The sequence below is a fragment of the Lampetra fluviatilis genome, chromosome 8, assembly GCF_964198595.1.
Source record: "Lampetra fluviatilis chromosome 8, kcLamFluv1.1, whole genome shotgun sequence".
Lineage (NCBI taxonomy): Eukaryota > Metazoa > Chordata > Hyperoartia > Petromyzontiformes > Petromyzontidae > Lampetra > Lampetra fluviatilis.
Window position 1 is genome coordinate 5,064,780 of NC_136282.1, and position 15,693 is coordinate 5,080,472.

At 43.4% G+C, this 15,693-nt stretch overlaps 1 protein-coding gene across 1 annotated transcript; it reads left to right on the forward strand.

Moving 5' to 3' along the window:
• Positions 1–370: 370 nt before the first annotated feature.
• FIBIN (fin bud initiation factor homolog) lies at positions 371–15,151 on the forward strand. The gene is made up of 2 exons (XM_078858899.1): positions 371–1,194; positions 11,659–15,151. The coding sequence occupies exons 1-2, from the start codon at positions 883–885 to the stop codon at positions 11,995–11,997; spliced, it is 651 nt and encodes a 216-aa protein (XP_078715025.1). The 5' UTR covers positions 371–882; the 3' UTR covers positions 11,998–15,151.
• Positions 15,152–15,693: the final 542 nt, after the last annotated feature.

The window sequence follows — 15,693 nt, forward strand, 5'->3', positions numbered from 1 at the left end:
CCAAGCCGCAACGGCGAGAATATCACAAGGAACACTCAGCCCAGAGAGCGGTCTGACAAGCAGGGCCACCGTGAGCAGAGCTCTGGGGTGGGCCTCAAATCGCTGACACGACTGCTCTTACTGGGCATGAAGGTCCATTATGAAGAAGGGCCATTGACTCAAACGTCGCCTTCATTTATATTTGTTTTCCCTTTAAGGCCACAGTGATATTGACGTTAATGTTGAGTTTGATTTCATAAATGTAATTCACCGATTTTTTAGAAAGCTAACATGTTATAGCGCGTAATGACCACGTGGCGGCACACTCAGCTGCTAAATGAACGTTTGCAAAAGCGTGGAGCTCACGCGCGAAGAGTGCAATAATAAATAATAATAAATGTAGAAATTACAGCAACAGATGGATGATTTACGGATGCGAGTGTGTGGGGAGTGGGCGTTTACACATCCCAATGGCCCCACGATAAAAAAAGGACCAGAACATTGACCACCCCAGTAACGCGCTCGACAACACGCAGACAAAACCACTTCGCAAACGACGCGTCTCCTGAAGGCTTCAGATTGCAAAGCAAATAGCGCAGCGCGCGTAAACCGACAGCTGATGCCCTCCCTACATTACCATACACACCATCACGAGGCTCAAGGGCAGCAAGGGAGTCCCACACACTTGGAACCAAGGTGACAAAAACATTAGGCGCGCGCGCACGGACGCATCTACGCAGCGACGTTTGTGAAATCCTCAGCGGTGAAAGTCAGGAAAGGTCAGAAACAACTCTGACGCGCCGGTGGGAAACCCGTCAGAGCCGAGAGCAAATCCCGCGAACGCTCGTCTCTGCGACGGGAGCTGACATCGTCGGCAGGCGGTGGCGGCGTCAGACGCCGACAATGAGCGTGTACACGTTGACCTGTGCGCTTCTTCTCCTGTGCGCCCTCGAGTCCTCTCTGACCGCGGTGGAGGCTGGCGTCTTCGACAACATCTACCCGGAGGTGATCAACAACACGCTGCACTACTACTTCGTGCCGGACGGCGTCTACGACGACGAGGAGGGCATCGACAAGTGCCTCGTCGAGTTCGACCTCAGCGGACGCAGGCTGGACCTCGACGATCGGCGGAGGAGTTCGTGGAGCGGCTCCGACTTCGATGGCTTCAGGCGTGAGACGAAGGACGACTCACGCGTCCTTGAGAGTCTGCTCAAGGCAAGGGGAGGGGAGGGGGGGCACGACCTGGTGGTGGGTGGAGATGTTAACTACCTCGCCCGGTGTACGGGAGGTCCGGGGTTCGATTACCTGAGCCCAGACGCCTGTTGTGTATTTGTTCATGTAGTTGACACTTCTTCGCTTGTTTCGATAATCGACCCGATGAAGCTGGCTGTAGTCACCGGCGAAACGTCGTACTCGAATTGTAAGTGTTGTGTGTTTACTCTCCAACACACCGGTGTGCTGAAGTAGCAACTAATCGGCACGTTTTGCTTATGTGACAAAGCTTACTAATTGGCTGTGTCGGTTCGTGGCAGGTTTAACAACACATTTATATTTACACGATGTGACAAACAAAAAAACCTTATTATGGATTATTATATATGTATTTTCATTCGCATGTCTCTCTCTCTCTCCCCGTGGTCTGGTGTATCTTTCTCCGGGTCCTCGGGTTTAGAATCAACATCCCGCGTTTAGAGTGCTTGGCTGCTATACATCTCCACATGCTAAGCGACTTCGCTGAGCAATCATTTGTGGCCAGGTCGCTTCTGAAAAAGAACTATACAGCTCAGCGGCTCCTACCTGACTTAGCTGAGTTTGATTTAGAGCGCAGCATTTAGCAAGGCTAGTGGCCAGCGTGAGTAGTATATCATTCAAGGCTCGGAAATCTGCGGCCCCAGTGTACAAGTGCGGCTCTTTAAATAAGGACTGTCTCATATTCACATGCATTGTGGATCACGAACTATTGGTTTTACCGATTTCGAAATAATATATTTTCTTTTGGTAGCCGAACCCTGGTGTCTATACAGCACTGTGCATCTTCAGTCTATTTAGAGTACAGTATATCTCAAGGCAAGCGAATGAGCAGTAAGATTGAATAATCTTCTTGTGTGTAGACTGTTTTGCAGGGTGGCTCAAAACCCTACTTAGCTTCCCAGATCTCAGAAGATCGTGATCACACGCATGTCCTTACATCACTTCTTCTGGGACGTCTGGCGAAGGTGGAAGAGTAGGCCAAATACCCTCTAGACAGGCTCTGTAGAGCTCCCCCTACTGGAGGCCCTTCCGCCAGTAGTGGCGCGAGCAGGGAATTGCAGGGCTGCCCCTTGTTCACATTCCTATACAGAAGACACCCACACGCATAAACCATCACGCAAACTCCAGTCATCTTCGCAGCGGCTTTTGGCTAAGCATTGAACAAAGACGGTCAGTGCATCGCGTGCTTTCAGATGTGCTTCTGCGGCCGTCTGGAACGCACTTCCTTCCGATATGAGAAAACCACTGGAGCTGTGCACTTTAAATCATCTCGATTGACAAAGTAGAACTCCTTTTTTGGGTTGAGTTTGCTGTCCTTCCCCACATCCTCCGATTAGCACGGTTGGCTTCGTACGGTGCAAAAGAAGTTCAACATACCTACACGTGATATAGTGATGTGTATCGCAAGGCTAGGGGCCACGCCAGTGGGATGGACGCCTTGGGTGACACTTTATACATCTGAAACGGTGCATAGTCGGCTTCTAATGACGATGTGACTTGACGAAAACGTCCACGGTTTTTTTTGTCAACTAAACTCTGTCGAGATATCGATTCATGATTGCGACACACTTTCAATCCATATGAAAGAAGACGTAAAACTAGACGAAGACTAAACATATTTGAATCCTGACCAAATAAACACCAATCTCAAGCCCATGGTCTCACCAACACCACGTGGACCTCCGTGTTGCAGAGGTGCATGCGGTTCCTACAGCGTCCCATCGAACATGGAACGTTGGGGTCAACGTTGGCGTTGGTCCAGTTCTAACCACGTGCCAATGTTGGCCGCACGTTGCATGCGTATTGGGTTTGTCCTTGTGGTTCTGTAGAAGGCAAGGGGCCATCGACGAGGTGGGCATCTTAGCTTTGTTGTCTAAAGTGTGATTGATGATGGCACCAACAAATTCTGAAATATAAAAACAAATGTCACGGACACTTTGTCAATCTACTGCTGGATGAAACCCGCTTTCCATGCCGTGCTATTTGCTGGGGACGGGTTTCTTGCCAGAGCTGGTTCACATATCACGTGTGCCACTGATGTGAGTCGTGGCCTGGAATCCACATCAGGTGGCCGGGCTCGTACTTATTCATAGCCCAGCGCACGCACTTGTTGTTATGTATGGATGTATGTTGAACTTCTTTCGCACCGTACATAGCCGACCGTGCTTATCGGAGGTGCGGGGAAAGACAACAAACTAAACACAAAAAGCAGTTCTAGTGAAATAAGTTTTACATTTATATTTAAAAGTAATATTGGAAGAGCGTTCCAAACGGCCGCAGAAGCGCATCTGAAAGCGCGCGGTACGGTGACCGTCTTTGTTCCATGGCCAGCCAAGAGCCGCTGCGAGGATGACCGGAGTTCGCGTGATGGTTTATGCTCTTGGACGAGATCAGCAAAGTATTGTGCTTCATTTGTAGCACGAACTTTGTGTATAACACTGGTCAACAAAAAAAGCATTTTTTTTCTGGCCTCGACTTTTGCAGCTGTTGTAGACTAATTTCAGGGTGCTGACTCCAAATCTGATCTCAGATTTGCTCTATCACATCTCATTTTTATGCTATCGGCATACCCCATTTTCATTGATTTTACCCGAAATTAATTCTGTCACTTATGATTGCAAGTTGTTGCGAGTCAGTGACTGCTTTGGTGTTAAAATATAGTGTTGTATATTAAGGATAGTCTGTTTATAATATATTTTTATGTAGATATCCAGATTTATTTAATATATTTCTTCTGCAGTTTTTATTGAAAATGCAATATTTGATATCTCAAAAACCTCATGTGATAGACAAAAACTGATGCCAGATTTGGAATCAGCACCCCAAAAATTACCTTACAACCGTTGGAATACCTTATGCCAGAAAAAATGTGTTGACCAGTGTGATGAGTGTGACGGCTCCACTTCCATCGCTGTGCATGGTGAAGTATGGTCAAACACCTCGTGCTCCAACACAGCGTGCGGAGCCGTTCATCCAGCAGTGGATGATTGACATCGTGGTTACCTTATATACAGTTGTGATTGTGATCTCCATCAACATCGTCGACGTCATCATCTCTGTAGCATAGTCCAGTTAAACTATCTCTAGAAGCTGGGCGTCTTGGCGAAATTCACCTCTGTATCGCTGCAGTACAGAGTTACATCTCAATGTCAGGTAGCACCAATTGAGATTAATACATTTCTACATTTTTATAAATGTACTATCGTATACTATATCAGTGTAGACCACCAGACGCAATATTTGTCTCTCCGCCTCTGAAATCAGGGAGAAAGCAGGAACATGAATCTCTGCCTCTATGTGTGTAAATACAGTATATAGTTCGAACGTTATATGTGAAGGCAACGGGGCCATCATTGAAGCTGATCAGGTCAACTGTGTCTACGTAGTCCAACTCAAATCATGGCGTTATCGTGTGATTTATATGTCCAGCGCTGTATATTGTTGGATGCTGCCAAATATCCGCAGTGATGTGGGGACGGGTTTCCGAGATCTAATAACACTGTGTAACATTTTTTTTTCCTAGGTGGTAAGTGTTATTTCCTAGTTGATTATGCCTCAAAAGTACAGAAAATAGCTATTATTCCCTACAAACTTTACTTTTGTGACCAGGACAGTGATATTTTGAAATGTACCTATTTTCAATGAGAAAACGGGCGAATTCGTGTCTTTTCGCTCACATAAAGTCAGAAAACAACAACATATGAATAACAATTAACATGTCTTTATACTAAAGTAATACAAAATTAGTACAAAATATTTAGACACCAAGGCGCACTACCACAGGCGGGACTGGCCACAGCGGACCGAGTTCTCTGTGTGAAGGAACAACGTCAAGTGGGAGCCACTGGTGGACCCCCGGAAGGTGCTGAAGCCACCACAGCACGTCAAATTACGCCTTATAAAACAATTTGTCAGAGCTGTAGATAAGGAGTCGGCAGCCTTCAAGTACCTTCAATACTTTTCCCCTAAGCTGTCTGAGGCAAAGGTCAAAGCCGGTGTCTTCGTCGGACTACAGATGAAGAAGATCCTGGAGTGCAATGAATTCCCCAAGAAGCTCACTAGTAAGGAGAAAGCGGCTTAGGACAGCTTTGTCACAGTGGTTCGTGGCTTCCTGGGCAATCACAAGGTCTAAAACTATGTGGAGCTGATTGAAACTCTGGTGAAGAACTATGGCACAATGGGCTGTAGGATGTCCCTCAAAGTCCATATCCTTGACGCTCATCTTTATAAATTCAAGGAGAACATGGGAGCGTACTCGGAGGAGCAAGGCGAGCGCTTCCACCAGGATATAGTGGACTTTGAACGCCGCTATCAAGGACAGTATAATGAAAACATGATGGGAGAATACATTTTGGGGCTGATTCGTGAAAGTGATTTACAGTATAATCTTACATCTCGAATAACTACTAAATTCTAAATCTTTTGTAGTAATTTTTGTATTACTTCAGCATAAATACATGTAAATTTTGATTCATATGTTGTTTTTTTCTGGCTTTATGTGAACGAAAATACACACATTCTCCCGTTTTCTTATTGAAAATAGGTACATTTCAAAATATCACTGTCCTGGTCACAAAAGCAAAGTTTGTGGGGAATAATAGCCATTTTCTATAATTTTTAGGCACAAGCAATTACGAAATAACACTTATTACCCAGGAACAAAAAATGTGTGACGTAGTGTAATCCACAAGCAGCCGTAATTTTGCTCCAAAATTCCGCGTGAAATCACGGATATTCGTGGATTATATGAATTCCAACCCCCACTCCACTGCAGTTTTTTGAGTTGCCGGAAACCATAAAAGGTGCTGCAATTTTTAGGATCCACTGATCTTTCGAGAACGATTGTAGTTCGACTGTGTATATATGTACGATATATATATTTGTACAATGAGTCACCAGTGAGATTAACCTCGCTATCCATATAACCTGCCACAGACCCCATTTAAAACAAGATTAAAGGTAAATGAGCTTAAGAACTTATTTTAAAACGTTACTTCAAAGGCACGACTCGAGAGTAAATATTAATGAGTCGGGCTAGGAAGGAAAGGGGGACGCTGAGCTGGTACGAGTGAAATGTTTATGCACCCGGCAGGAATGTTCTCATTTACAAGAGACAATGATTTACAACCCTTTCTCATTGCAGTGCTAGGTGGAGGCCTCCCCCATGCCATGTAGGCCACAGGAGGTGTTTGACCATGCTTCACCACTCTTGTTTGTGGGCTGGTGAAGATGAGCTCAGGATTCGGTTGAGTGATGTTCGCCATGGCCAGGAATCAAACTCAGGTTGCCAGAGTTCGTAACTTTGTGCGTCTGCCACTGCGTTACCGCTCCCCGACGAATCTACGTGGCAAGAGTTTCATTTAAACCACCTATTATCGTGCAGAGCAGTGGTATGAATGATACTGTTCATACCATAGCAAGACATACGTTAAAAAACATCGTCATTGTAACCTTCCTAATTGTTGTACTATACTCCTGGAATGTGGTCATTTTCATAAATTGCTTTGAGATTCACAATTGCTTTGAGATTCACAATTACAAAATCCAAAAAATATATTCGAAGTACCATCAAGGCCTTTTGCAGACATGCACTGTCGTGTACTCTCAGTCATTCACCCCATTGTCTATGCCTCTTTGCTTTGCAATTTGCTGATGGAAGTTAGGCGGTGGTCAATGTGTTATACCTGCTCTCCTGGTCAGTTAACCTCAATACACAGAGTTGCATTTTCTAATTATTCACGAGTTAGAGGCGGAATGCCAAACATCATTTAGTATATCAATAGCAGCGGTGATGATGGTGATTTGTACAGGTAGAAAAGACTTTGTTTACATACTGGCAGATCAAAATGTATTAATTGTAGCAAAAAAAGTACGTAACACATGCATCAACAACGCTGCCATCTTAAACATCAACTGTGTATAATAGGTGACGTTTTGTGCACTGGTCATTTTTTCACCGCACACAGAGATGCCAGTGTGTTTGAGTGGATAAGAGTTGGTGGAGACGGCACTTGATACACAATGGGGCCTGGTGAGAGTTAAACTATAAAAAAAACTGTTTCCTGGTTAACAGAGTTTTACACAATATACTTAGGGATGCATTCCTAGGTTATGTTCTCATTTCAATAGAATTATAACAAGCATATTGCACTTGGTGATGGATTGTCTGGGCTCAGATAATTTGTTCAATTCTAGCAAATTAATCTACCATCCCTCTGGCATCAGTAGCATGTGTACCACCTTGTGGGAGGTTGACATTTGTCATCCGAGATAGAGGCTGGACCCGAGCATGGGAATAGAGGGACTCCTCTACTTACGAACATTCGACATACAAACTTTCATCGATACGAACACACCTGTCCGTATGTCCAGTTGACTGTTCAGACCAAGAGTGGCATGTTCAATTGCCGCGCAATAGGTGGTGGCACCTACATCTGCAGAACATGAAGAACCAGTGGCATCTACATTTACAGGAGATTATACAACGTTTAAAGGCATTCACCCGTGTTTAGTGTACAAGCCATACGACATGTTTGTAATCGACAGGAGTAAAGTTGGACGTACGAACAAATCGACTTACAAACAGACCTCTGGGACCTAGCTCGTTTGTAAGTAGGGGAGCCCTGTATAGAATTTCCTCCCATGGCTCAGAGCCACGAACGTGGATTCGCATCGAAACAATTTGACTATAATGCGCTGATATTTAAAGTATTCCTTGTCCGTAATTGGTCATTCCTTTCAAAGGAATACAAATACGTGAATCCCATTAGCGATGCCTTGTGGAGCAGGCGATCCAAGGCACTGCAATGCTGATACTCCTCCAATCGCAAACGTTGTGCAGGCCATGTTATTGGAGCAATGTGAGCTCTGTAGCAACTCTCACGGGGTGATTCCCCAGGTAGTTACAGGGATACAGTCTTAGAAGAAAACAAATGATGTGGTGCTTACTAATTTGGCATTGGTGCAGGAGCACATATAATAAAAAATCACATTCGTCAATAATTACATTGCTGTAAAAGGAAGAGAATATATAGTGGCCCAAAGTGAGGGCACATGGGGTTTTTTCATTTATTTTAACATTGAGATGAACAAAAACATCCTAATTGTTTAATTTAATTACTGTTGTATCGACTATCATTATTAATATTTAATTTTGCTTCTTCCTGTGGGGTCACCTCAAATCCGTTGTTCACAAAACTCGACCAAGACCCCTGTATGAATTGAGACAAAAGACCTGTCATCTTAAACACACAGTCCTAAATTAATCGCAAAAGAGAACTCATGCACGCATGGATAACGTTTGTTAAAAAAACAAATTAAATAACCCTATTGTGATTTGTTTTGAATAAATATAATATAATAACCACGTTTGTCCTGTTTGGCCCTCTGTACACCTGGCAACGGCCCTTCTTCATGGAACAAAGAGAAAACGATATGCTCAGACATTTTGCCCCCCCCCCCGTCCCCCTGGGTGATTCAACGACTTGTTGTAAATCAGGGTTGTGATTATGAATATTTATTTATTTATTATGTGGCCTCGAGCGGCTTGAGAGGTCCTGTGAAACCATTCCAAGCAAATACAAAAAAAAACACATTCTTACACACTCGATACAATGCACGTATTGCGAGCAAACAGATTTACTTGAATCGATGCATTGATGCATCGTAACATTCCTTTTCGATGTTGATCGTACAATTCTGATGTATGTCATACAAAACTAATAGGTACGACATTTAAAGCATGCACTACACTGTATAATTTGTATGAAAAGGTTATTTTTTTTTCTAACAGCTCCTCGACGTGGAAATATGCAAAACTAACTTTCTAGAGTTATATACACACAGTACCTGGCATTTAGGCACATGACCAAAATGCTTGGTGTGAAAAGTTGAATTATGCCCTTGATTTAATGGTGTATTACGGCACATGCAGACAGAGGGCCCTTTAACCCAATCACCCTTTGCTTCACGTCTTCTGGCTGTGACCACATGTGGAGCTTTTTCCAAGAGAAAACGTTTGAGTTATGGAAATTTCAACAGACGTAATTCGCGCAAAAAACATCATTCCGAGCTTTACACAAAATCCTTGACTTTCAAAAATGATGCAATACTGTGCTTCCATATCGAAACTCTTAAATGTCCTTCTGGTGTGCATAAAGTGTATGACGACGCTCTAAGCTGTTTAAACGTTGTTTTAGATATTCGGTATCTGACGAAGGATGTGTTTAAAATGTGTAAGTGACATCTTGCTAATATTTTATTGGGATGGCAGACAATTGGGCTATTGTAAAGGACTGCCTGGTGTCCACATATTCAGGATGAATATTGTTTTCCACGTTAGTAATTGAAAGATATATATTACGTATTATTATGCATTAATCCTCACTGAGTCTCAAGGCTCTTTTTCAGCAGGGTCCTGTCACGTTTTCACCGTAGCGGGCGATGTTACTGCTGTGTGTGTAATCCCGAATGAGAAATTTGCAGGTCATTTTTCAGCACTGGGATGTTTGGCCAATAGCACTGACATAGTACGTGTTGTTTTAGCGATCGGAGGAAACCGGAAACCCTGGAGGAAATCCTTGCAGAACAGGGGGAGAACATACAAACTGTTCTCCCCCTGTTCTGAATGTCAGCAATCGAATCCAGGCCCTTCTTCCTGTGAGACTCAAGTGCTACCACGATGCCACCTCGCTGCCCAATTATGCCTTACAAAAAAAAAATCGAATACATTTTCAGGCAGTCGGGGTTTTAAGAGCACGGAGAGAAAATAATGAATATTGACATTTGGAATAATTTTTTATTGCCAAAAAGTGAAAGTGGGGTGGTGCTTATCCTCATTAGCATCCCAAGCCAGTCTCAATTGAACATTCACTTCTGAGTTCCTACAACATCGTGCTCATGTTATTGATCCCAGTTGGATGATGTTCTGAGCTAAACCCTGAGCAGGATTTTAACTCCTTCCGATTGTGAGTTGATCGCTCTACCAACAGTCACACTGCGGTGTTGAGTTCAAATACTTTTCAAGTAGAGACCTTATTTAAGATGTTTGGCCAATATCTTTTTAAACAATCAACTCTCTTGCTCAGGAGAAATATTTTTTCCCACACTTTAGACTGATTTACGTAGCATTCATGATGACAATTGTAAAGAAGTTATGATAATGTGGGCTTCAAGACGCAACGCGGCATTGATGGGAAATAAATAATACTTTTTAGAAAGCTATCTGGCTGGGTGGTCGGAGAGTACTCATCTTCCCACCGGCAGGTTCCGAGATGAATTCCTAGTGGCGAGGGGGTGGGGTGTACTGACTGTACTCGGCTAATCATCCTTCTGGGGTCCACAAAATCAGTACCACTTTGTGAGTAGTTAACATTGGTTCATTGGTTGCCTCGTGGTCTTTGCCGTGGAAACTCTTGCTCACGATTGCCAATAAAGATGTGCACGGCCGCACTGCTCATTCGAGCAGGGCTTGGGTGGGTTCATCTTCTTGGTTCTTTCGGTAAAGTCACGTAGAAGGGAAGTAATAAAATAATAAAAATAAAACATAATAAAATAAAATAATTCTCACGACGTTTCGGCTACAACGCAAGCAGCCGTCTTCAGGTGAAGAATGGTGAAGAATGAGAGGGATGCCAAGCTAGGAGCTTATATATAAGCTGGGTTGGAGGTGGAAGAAGCTTTAAATCGAAATCTTGGGTGGGCTGTTCGTACCCTACATTCTATCTTGAGATGCTGCTGTCGTGTAATGGTTGTCACACCGGATTTCTAATCTGGAGGTTGTCGGTTAGATCTCCCGGCGCGGCATTCGAAACAACGGTGCACGTTTCTTAAATACCCACAACTCTGTCCACCCGGCAGCACACATGCCTTCGCAGATTCGAAGGTCGCGTGTGGTGGAGTAAAGAAAGTGTGGGTACTCCCATCTCTCCCGAGACGTCTGGCCAGCATGGAAAAGTAGGCCAAGCGCCCTCTGAATGGAGTCTCTCTCTAAAGATCCTTCTTAGTGGAGGGCCTTTCACTGGCAGTGGTATGATCAGGTGGGCACAGGCTTCTGCGTGGATACAGTGCAGGAAAAAAACATTCTAATTTGCGTGGGAAAATTAAAGGGCCATGTTTCGGGAACAAAACAAACGAATGCGCTGCATTAAAGCAATGCCTTGTTAACAAAAACACTGACGCATGAAATGAAACGAATACCTCACGAACAGTGCATTGTCGAGTCGCCGTGGGGGGTAAGGACGGGGGGGGCGGGTCCGCCTCTCTCTAGGATGAGGGGGGGGGTCTTGATTGGGGGGGGATGCCCCCTATCAAAAGGTATGTGCCTTGAACTTCTTTCGCACCGTACGTGGACAACCGTGCTCATCGGAGGTGCTGCTGCTGTTGCCCCGTCTCTCTCCCCCCTCCGCCCGTCTCCCCGGGGGGTCGCAGGTCATCCAGCACGACACAGACGGCGCGGAGAGCTACAGCAAGTACCTGCGCAGCGAGCTGGGCACACTGGGCCAGGCGTTCGGCGACGCGGCCACGTCCCTGCAGGAGCTCGAGTCCAAGCTGCAGGCCCAGAAGGAGGCACTGAACGCCGTGGTGGTGGAGGAGCTCCTGCACCTGGGCGCCGACTCGACGGATCTGCTCAGCGAGGTGCTGGGCGCGTCGGCGAGCTCGCACGAATCGAGCAGATACGTCGAGTCTTTGGTGAATCTCAACGACGCGCGGCTCACCACCATCTTCCACAAATACATCGAGGCGTGGCAGGTCTACTACGCCGTCTGACGGGACGGCCGTGGCGCGTCGTGGCAATGGGTCGTGCGTGCGGTGTCCGTCTCCGAGAGGGATGCATTGCCGAGTTTTAGGATGAATTTGGAGAGGGGGGAAAAATTACGAACGAAAAATCGGGCCTTGGGTGTGAACATTTTTTGGGATGGTTCAGATGTTTTTTTGTTAAGGATTGATCCGAAGGTGAGATGATGCAGCAGGGAGTGGCGTCGATTCTGCGCTTAGCCCCACAAAAGTGCCCTCATGCGATGTCATTTTGACGATGCGTGACGTCGCTTTTTGTTTAAATTATTAAAGTAGTGTTTACATTTAAATTATTTCTTTATTGACGGGACTACGTTAAAATTGTGCATTCAATTATTAATGTTTACAACGATTAAAATGGGTAAAATTTAGTGGTAATTATGAAACATATGAAGCTAATTACAGTGATACTAAGTAGAATCGGAATATGGGCCAAAAAAATCTGAAAATGTAAAAAAAAAAATGAAATCTAAAACTAATCTCGAGTGTCTACCATGAGCGAACCCTGGCAACTACTCCAAAAAACGCCAAAAGATAACATCTTACGGAAAAATATTCACACGAACAAATGCCCTCAGTAATTTTCGAAAAAGACAACTCACGGATTGTTTGCGTAGACCGGTGATACAATTTGCGGACAAGTTATGTTTAAGTGGTACTTTTGCTGACGGCGGTCACTGAAATAACAACGCGTGCTCACCAGACGAACATCAGTGACGAAGCCACTTCCAGGGCAACTTGTGACCATGTGGCTGCAGTTAGTGATTACATCATTATTATAATAATAATAACACAGGGTATTAATGTGTAAAAAAAAAATAAACGTGTTATTTTTTGGTTACTAGTTCACGTCTGCTATAGAATTTCAAACATTTTGTCATCATTCACATTGCACTTTTAAAAGTGTGTTTCTGTAGGTAAAATGTACCTTTTGTTAAGCCAGCAGGCATTTGGGATCAAATATAATGTGTATGGAAAGTGGATTTTTTTTGGGCGAGATTTTTGGTCTATTGCTCAGTTTTTTGTACTAATTTTATTTCTCGGGTTATAAGCAGATTGATGGATATAGTACAGAAGAACCCCGCTTACCCTCGACCCTATTAGCTGCAACTCATTATCTGCGGTGGTTGCAGGCTCCGCAATCATCCTATTATCAATGCCCCTATTTCTTCCTACTATCCGTGGTTATCCACAATTTTGCCTGCCATGCATAGCAAAGCGACTTCCTTATTACTCGCGATTTTTCACGGATAAGGGTCTAGCGGCTAATAATTCACCAATTATCCGCAAGGGGTTTCACTAAATTAGTTTTCTATAAGAGGAGCAAAATTGCGGATAATCCCGTGAATTATAGGATCCGCCGATATTGGCCCTCCACGTCACCGTGAATCAGACGAGTTCTCCCGTATGATAATCATTCTCAAAAGTAGACCTGTGTGTGTGTGTGAAACTCCGAGTGCTGGCCACCGCCCATGCTGCCCCCAGCCCATTGCCTTTCTTTGTTATATTTGGCTGAATTGTTACGACGCCGATGACATCAATGCTTAAACGGAGGCTGCATGTTCCCCAGTGTCAATGTATTCTTAACGAGAAGCAGAGCTTTGGGCAGTCTGTGAAGCACACAGCACCAACCGCTACACTAATTTACTTAAGCTTATTTGAAGAAAAAAAACGGGATTTGTTTTTGATATATATATAAGAATGAATCGTATGTGCAGTTAAGTTTACTTGACTGAGAGCTACGCTGTCCTGGCATTATTTACCCAACGCAAGCAGCTGTTTAAAAGTATATATTTAAATGTATTTAATGTTTGTTTAAGTGTGGAACGATAGTTACAATTATTGCGTAGTTCTATTTCAAATAGCTTTCACTTACAGGCTTTCGCTCAAATTGGCAGTTTTAAATCTTTAAAAAAAATTTAAGGGGCCAGTGGCCAGTTCTATAAGTTGTTTGTTTTTCAAGCTCAGAGACATTCATTTTCTTTGGACACAATTATTAGCTAAGTCGGAGAGCGAGGCTTAGACTGCCATTTCAGATGTCATAACAATTTGCTGTCTCAGCTACAATGCTCTGAGGGTTGCGAAACATTTTAACTCAATGCAGTGTCATTTTTAAACGGCGGTAAATTCTTGTACATAGAGAGTTGCAATAAATATATTATTTTAAGTGCTTCAATATATTGGGGTATTTCTAAAGCAAATATTTAATGATTGTACACGAATGCAATGAGTATTAATTTCAATGCAATATGTAATCGCTCAAAAATCTTGGCAATACTGTTGCTGAATTAACCTTTTCATCAACATGTTATCTGTTTGCAATAACACTTTGTATTATTATATGTACATTTTAATATACGTTGCAATGCTTTGTCAGTGTTAGTTTTTGACACGTGTTTTGTTTATATTTTTCGTTGAAATTGTTCAACTTCATTACATACAGAAGGAAATCAAACCCCCAAACCAAATCTGAATCAAATTTACAAATATATTTTAAGTATCGTTTAATAATGAAATGAGCACACCCTTAAAAATTTACAGGGCTGCATTGGTGTACCGGTTAGCACACTGGCCGTTATGCGACTCATAATGAAAATACAAATCAATAATCATTGAATCTGATCTTGTCCACCAATCATGATAATCGATTACATTCGTGGTGTTTTTCGGGGAAGCTGTCGTTATACGCTTAATATATATATATTTTTTAATACAGGAAAGTAGCTATGTGGTCCCGTTGAGAAGAGTCACATGGACCCATGGATGACGGCATGGTATATTGGTTGCCCTTCTGTACATACGTTGAGGGGGCGGGTAGCTCTCCGCATAGAACTCATTTTCACATTCATGTTTACATCCATCCTCTACAAAACGCATTCTTCACAATACACATTCTGTTCTGCAATGTAAAAAAACACTCCTTGAAGTCAAAATACATTGGAAACGTTTTCATGATTCGTTCGGAGTTATTCCTATACTGGACCGTAACTAATATGACCTTTTTGACTCGTATATTATTTGTTTTTATTTCTATTTTAAGGTAGGACATTGCATTAATGTTAACTGCATTTAGCAATGTTGCATTTTGTTGTCAATTTCGGAAACATTAAAAGCTACATTTACTTCAGCTTTGTCAGATCCACTGCTGGATGATGGTCTCGTTGTGCCATGATGGGATACAGCAATCGTTTCACCATACTTCACCACGCTGTTGTTTACCCGTTTGAAAGTCATTTTGTAGCGGTTTGATGGAAGTTGGGGGGGTGACACCGGTTTAGATATCATTCCCTACTGATTTAATAAAACCTATACATATAATGAATGGGTAACATTCAAAACCGATGTTAAGCTGCATGTGTGTGTGTGTCACTGGTACGGATTCAATTACAAATCAAGATTTGCATTGCATTTATTATTTTATTTTACAAAAGCCGTACTTCCATCACCCATGGTCCGTTACAGAGGTAAACACGTGGCACGTGTTGTTATTGTAGATGCTATATGAGATTGCCAATCTGGTCTATGCAGCGAATGCTCTGAATGTCAAGACTGTAATATCCCCCCACAAAAAAGGCATGATGGTATCATCACACATTGCGTGATGGTATCATCACACAACGTAGTATGGGTTTTTGGTCCCGTGTTGCCCTGTATTGCTTAAAACGTCCA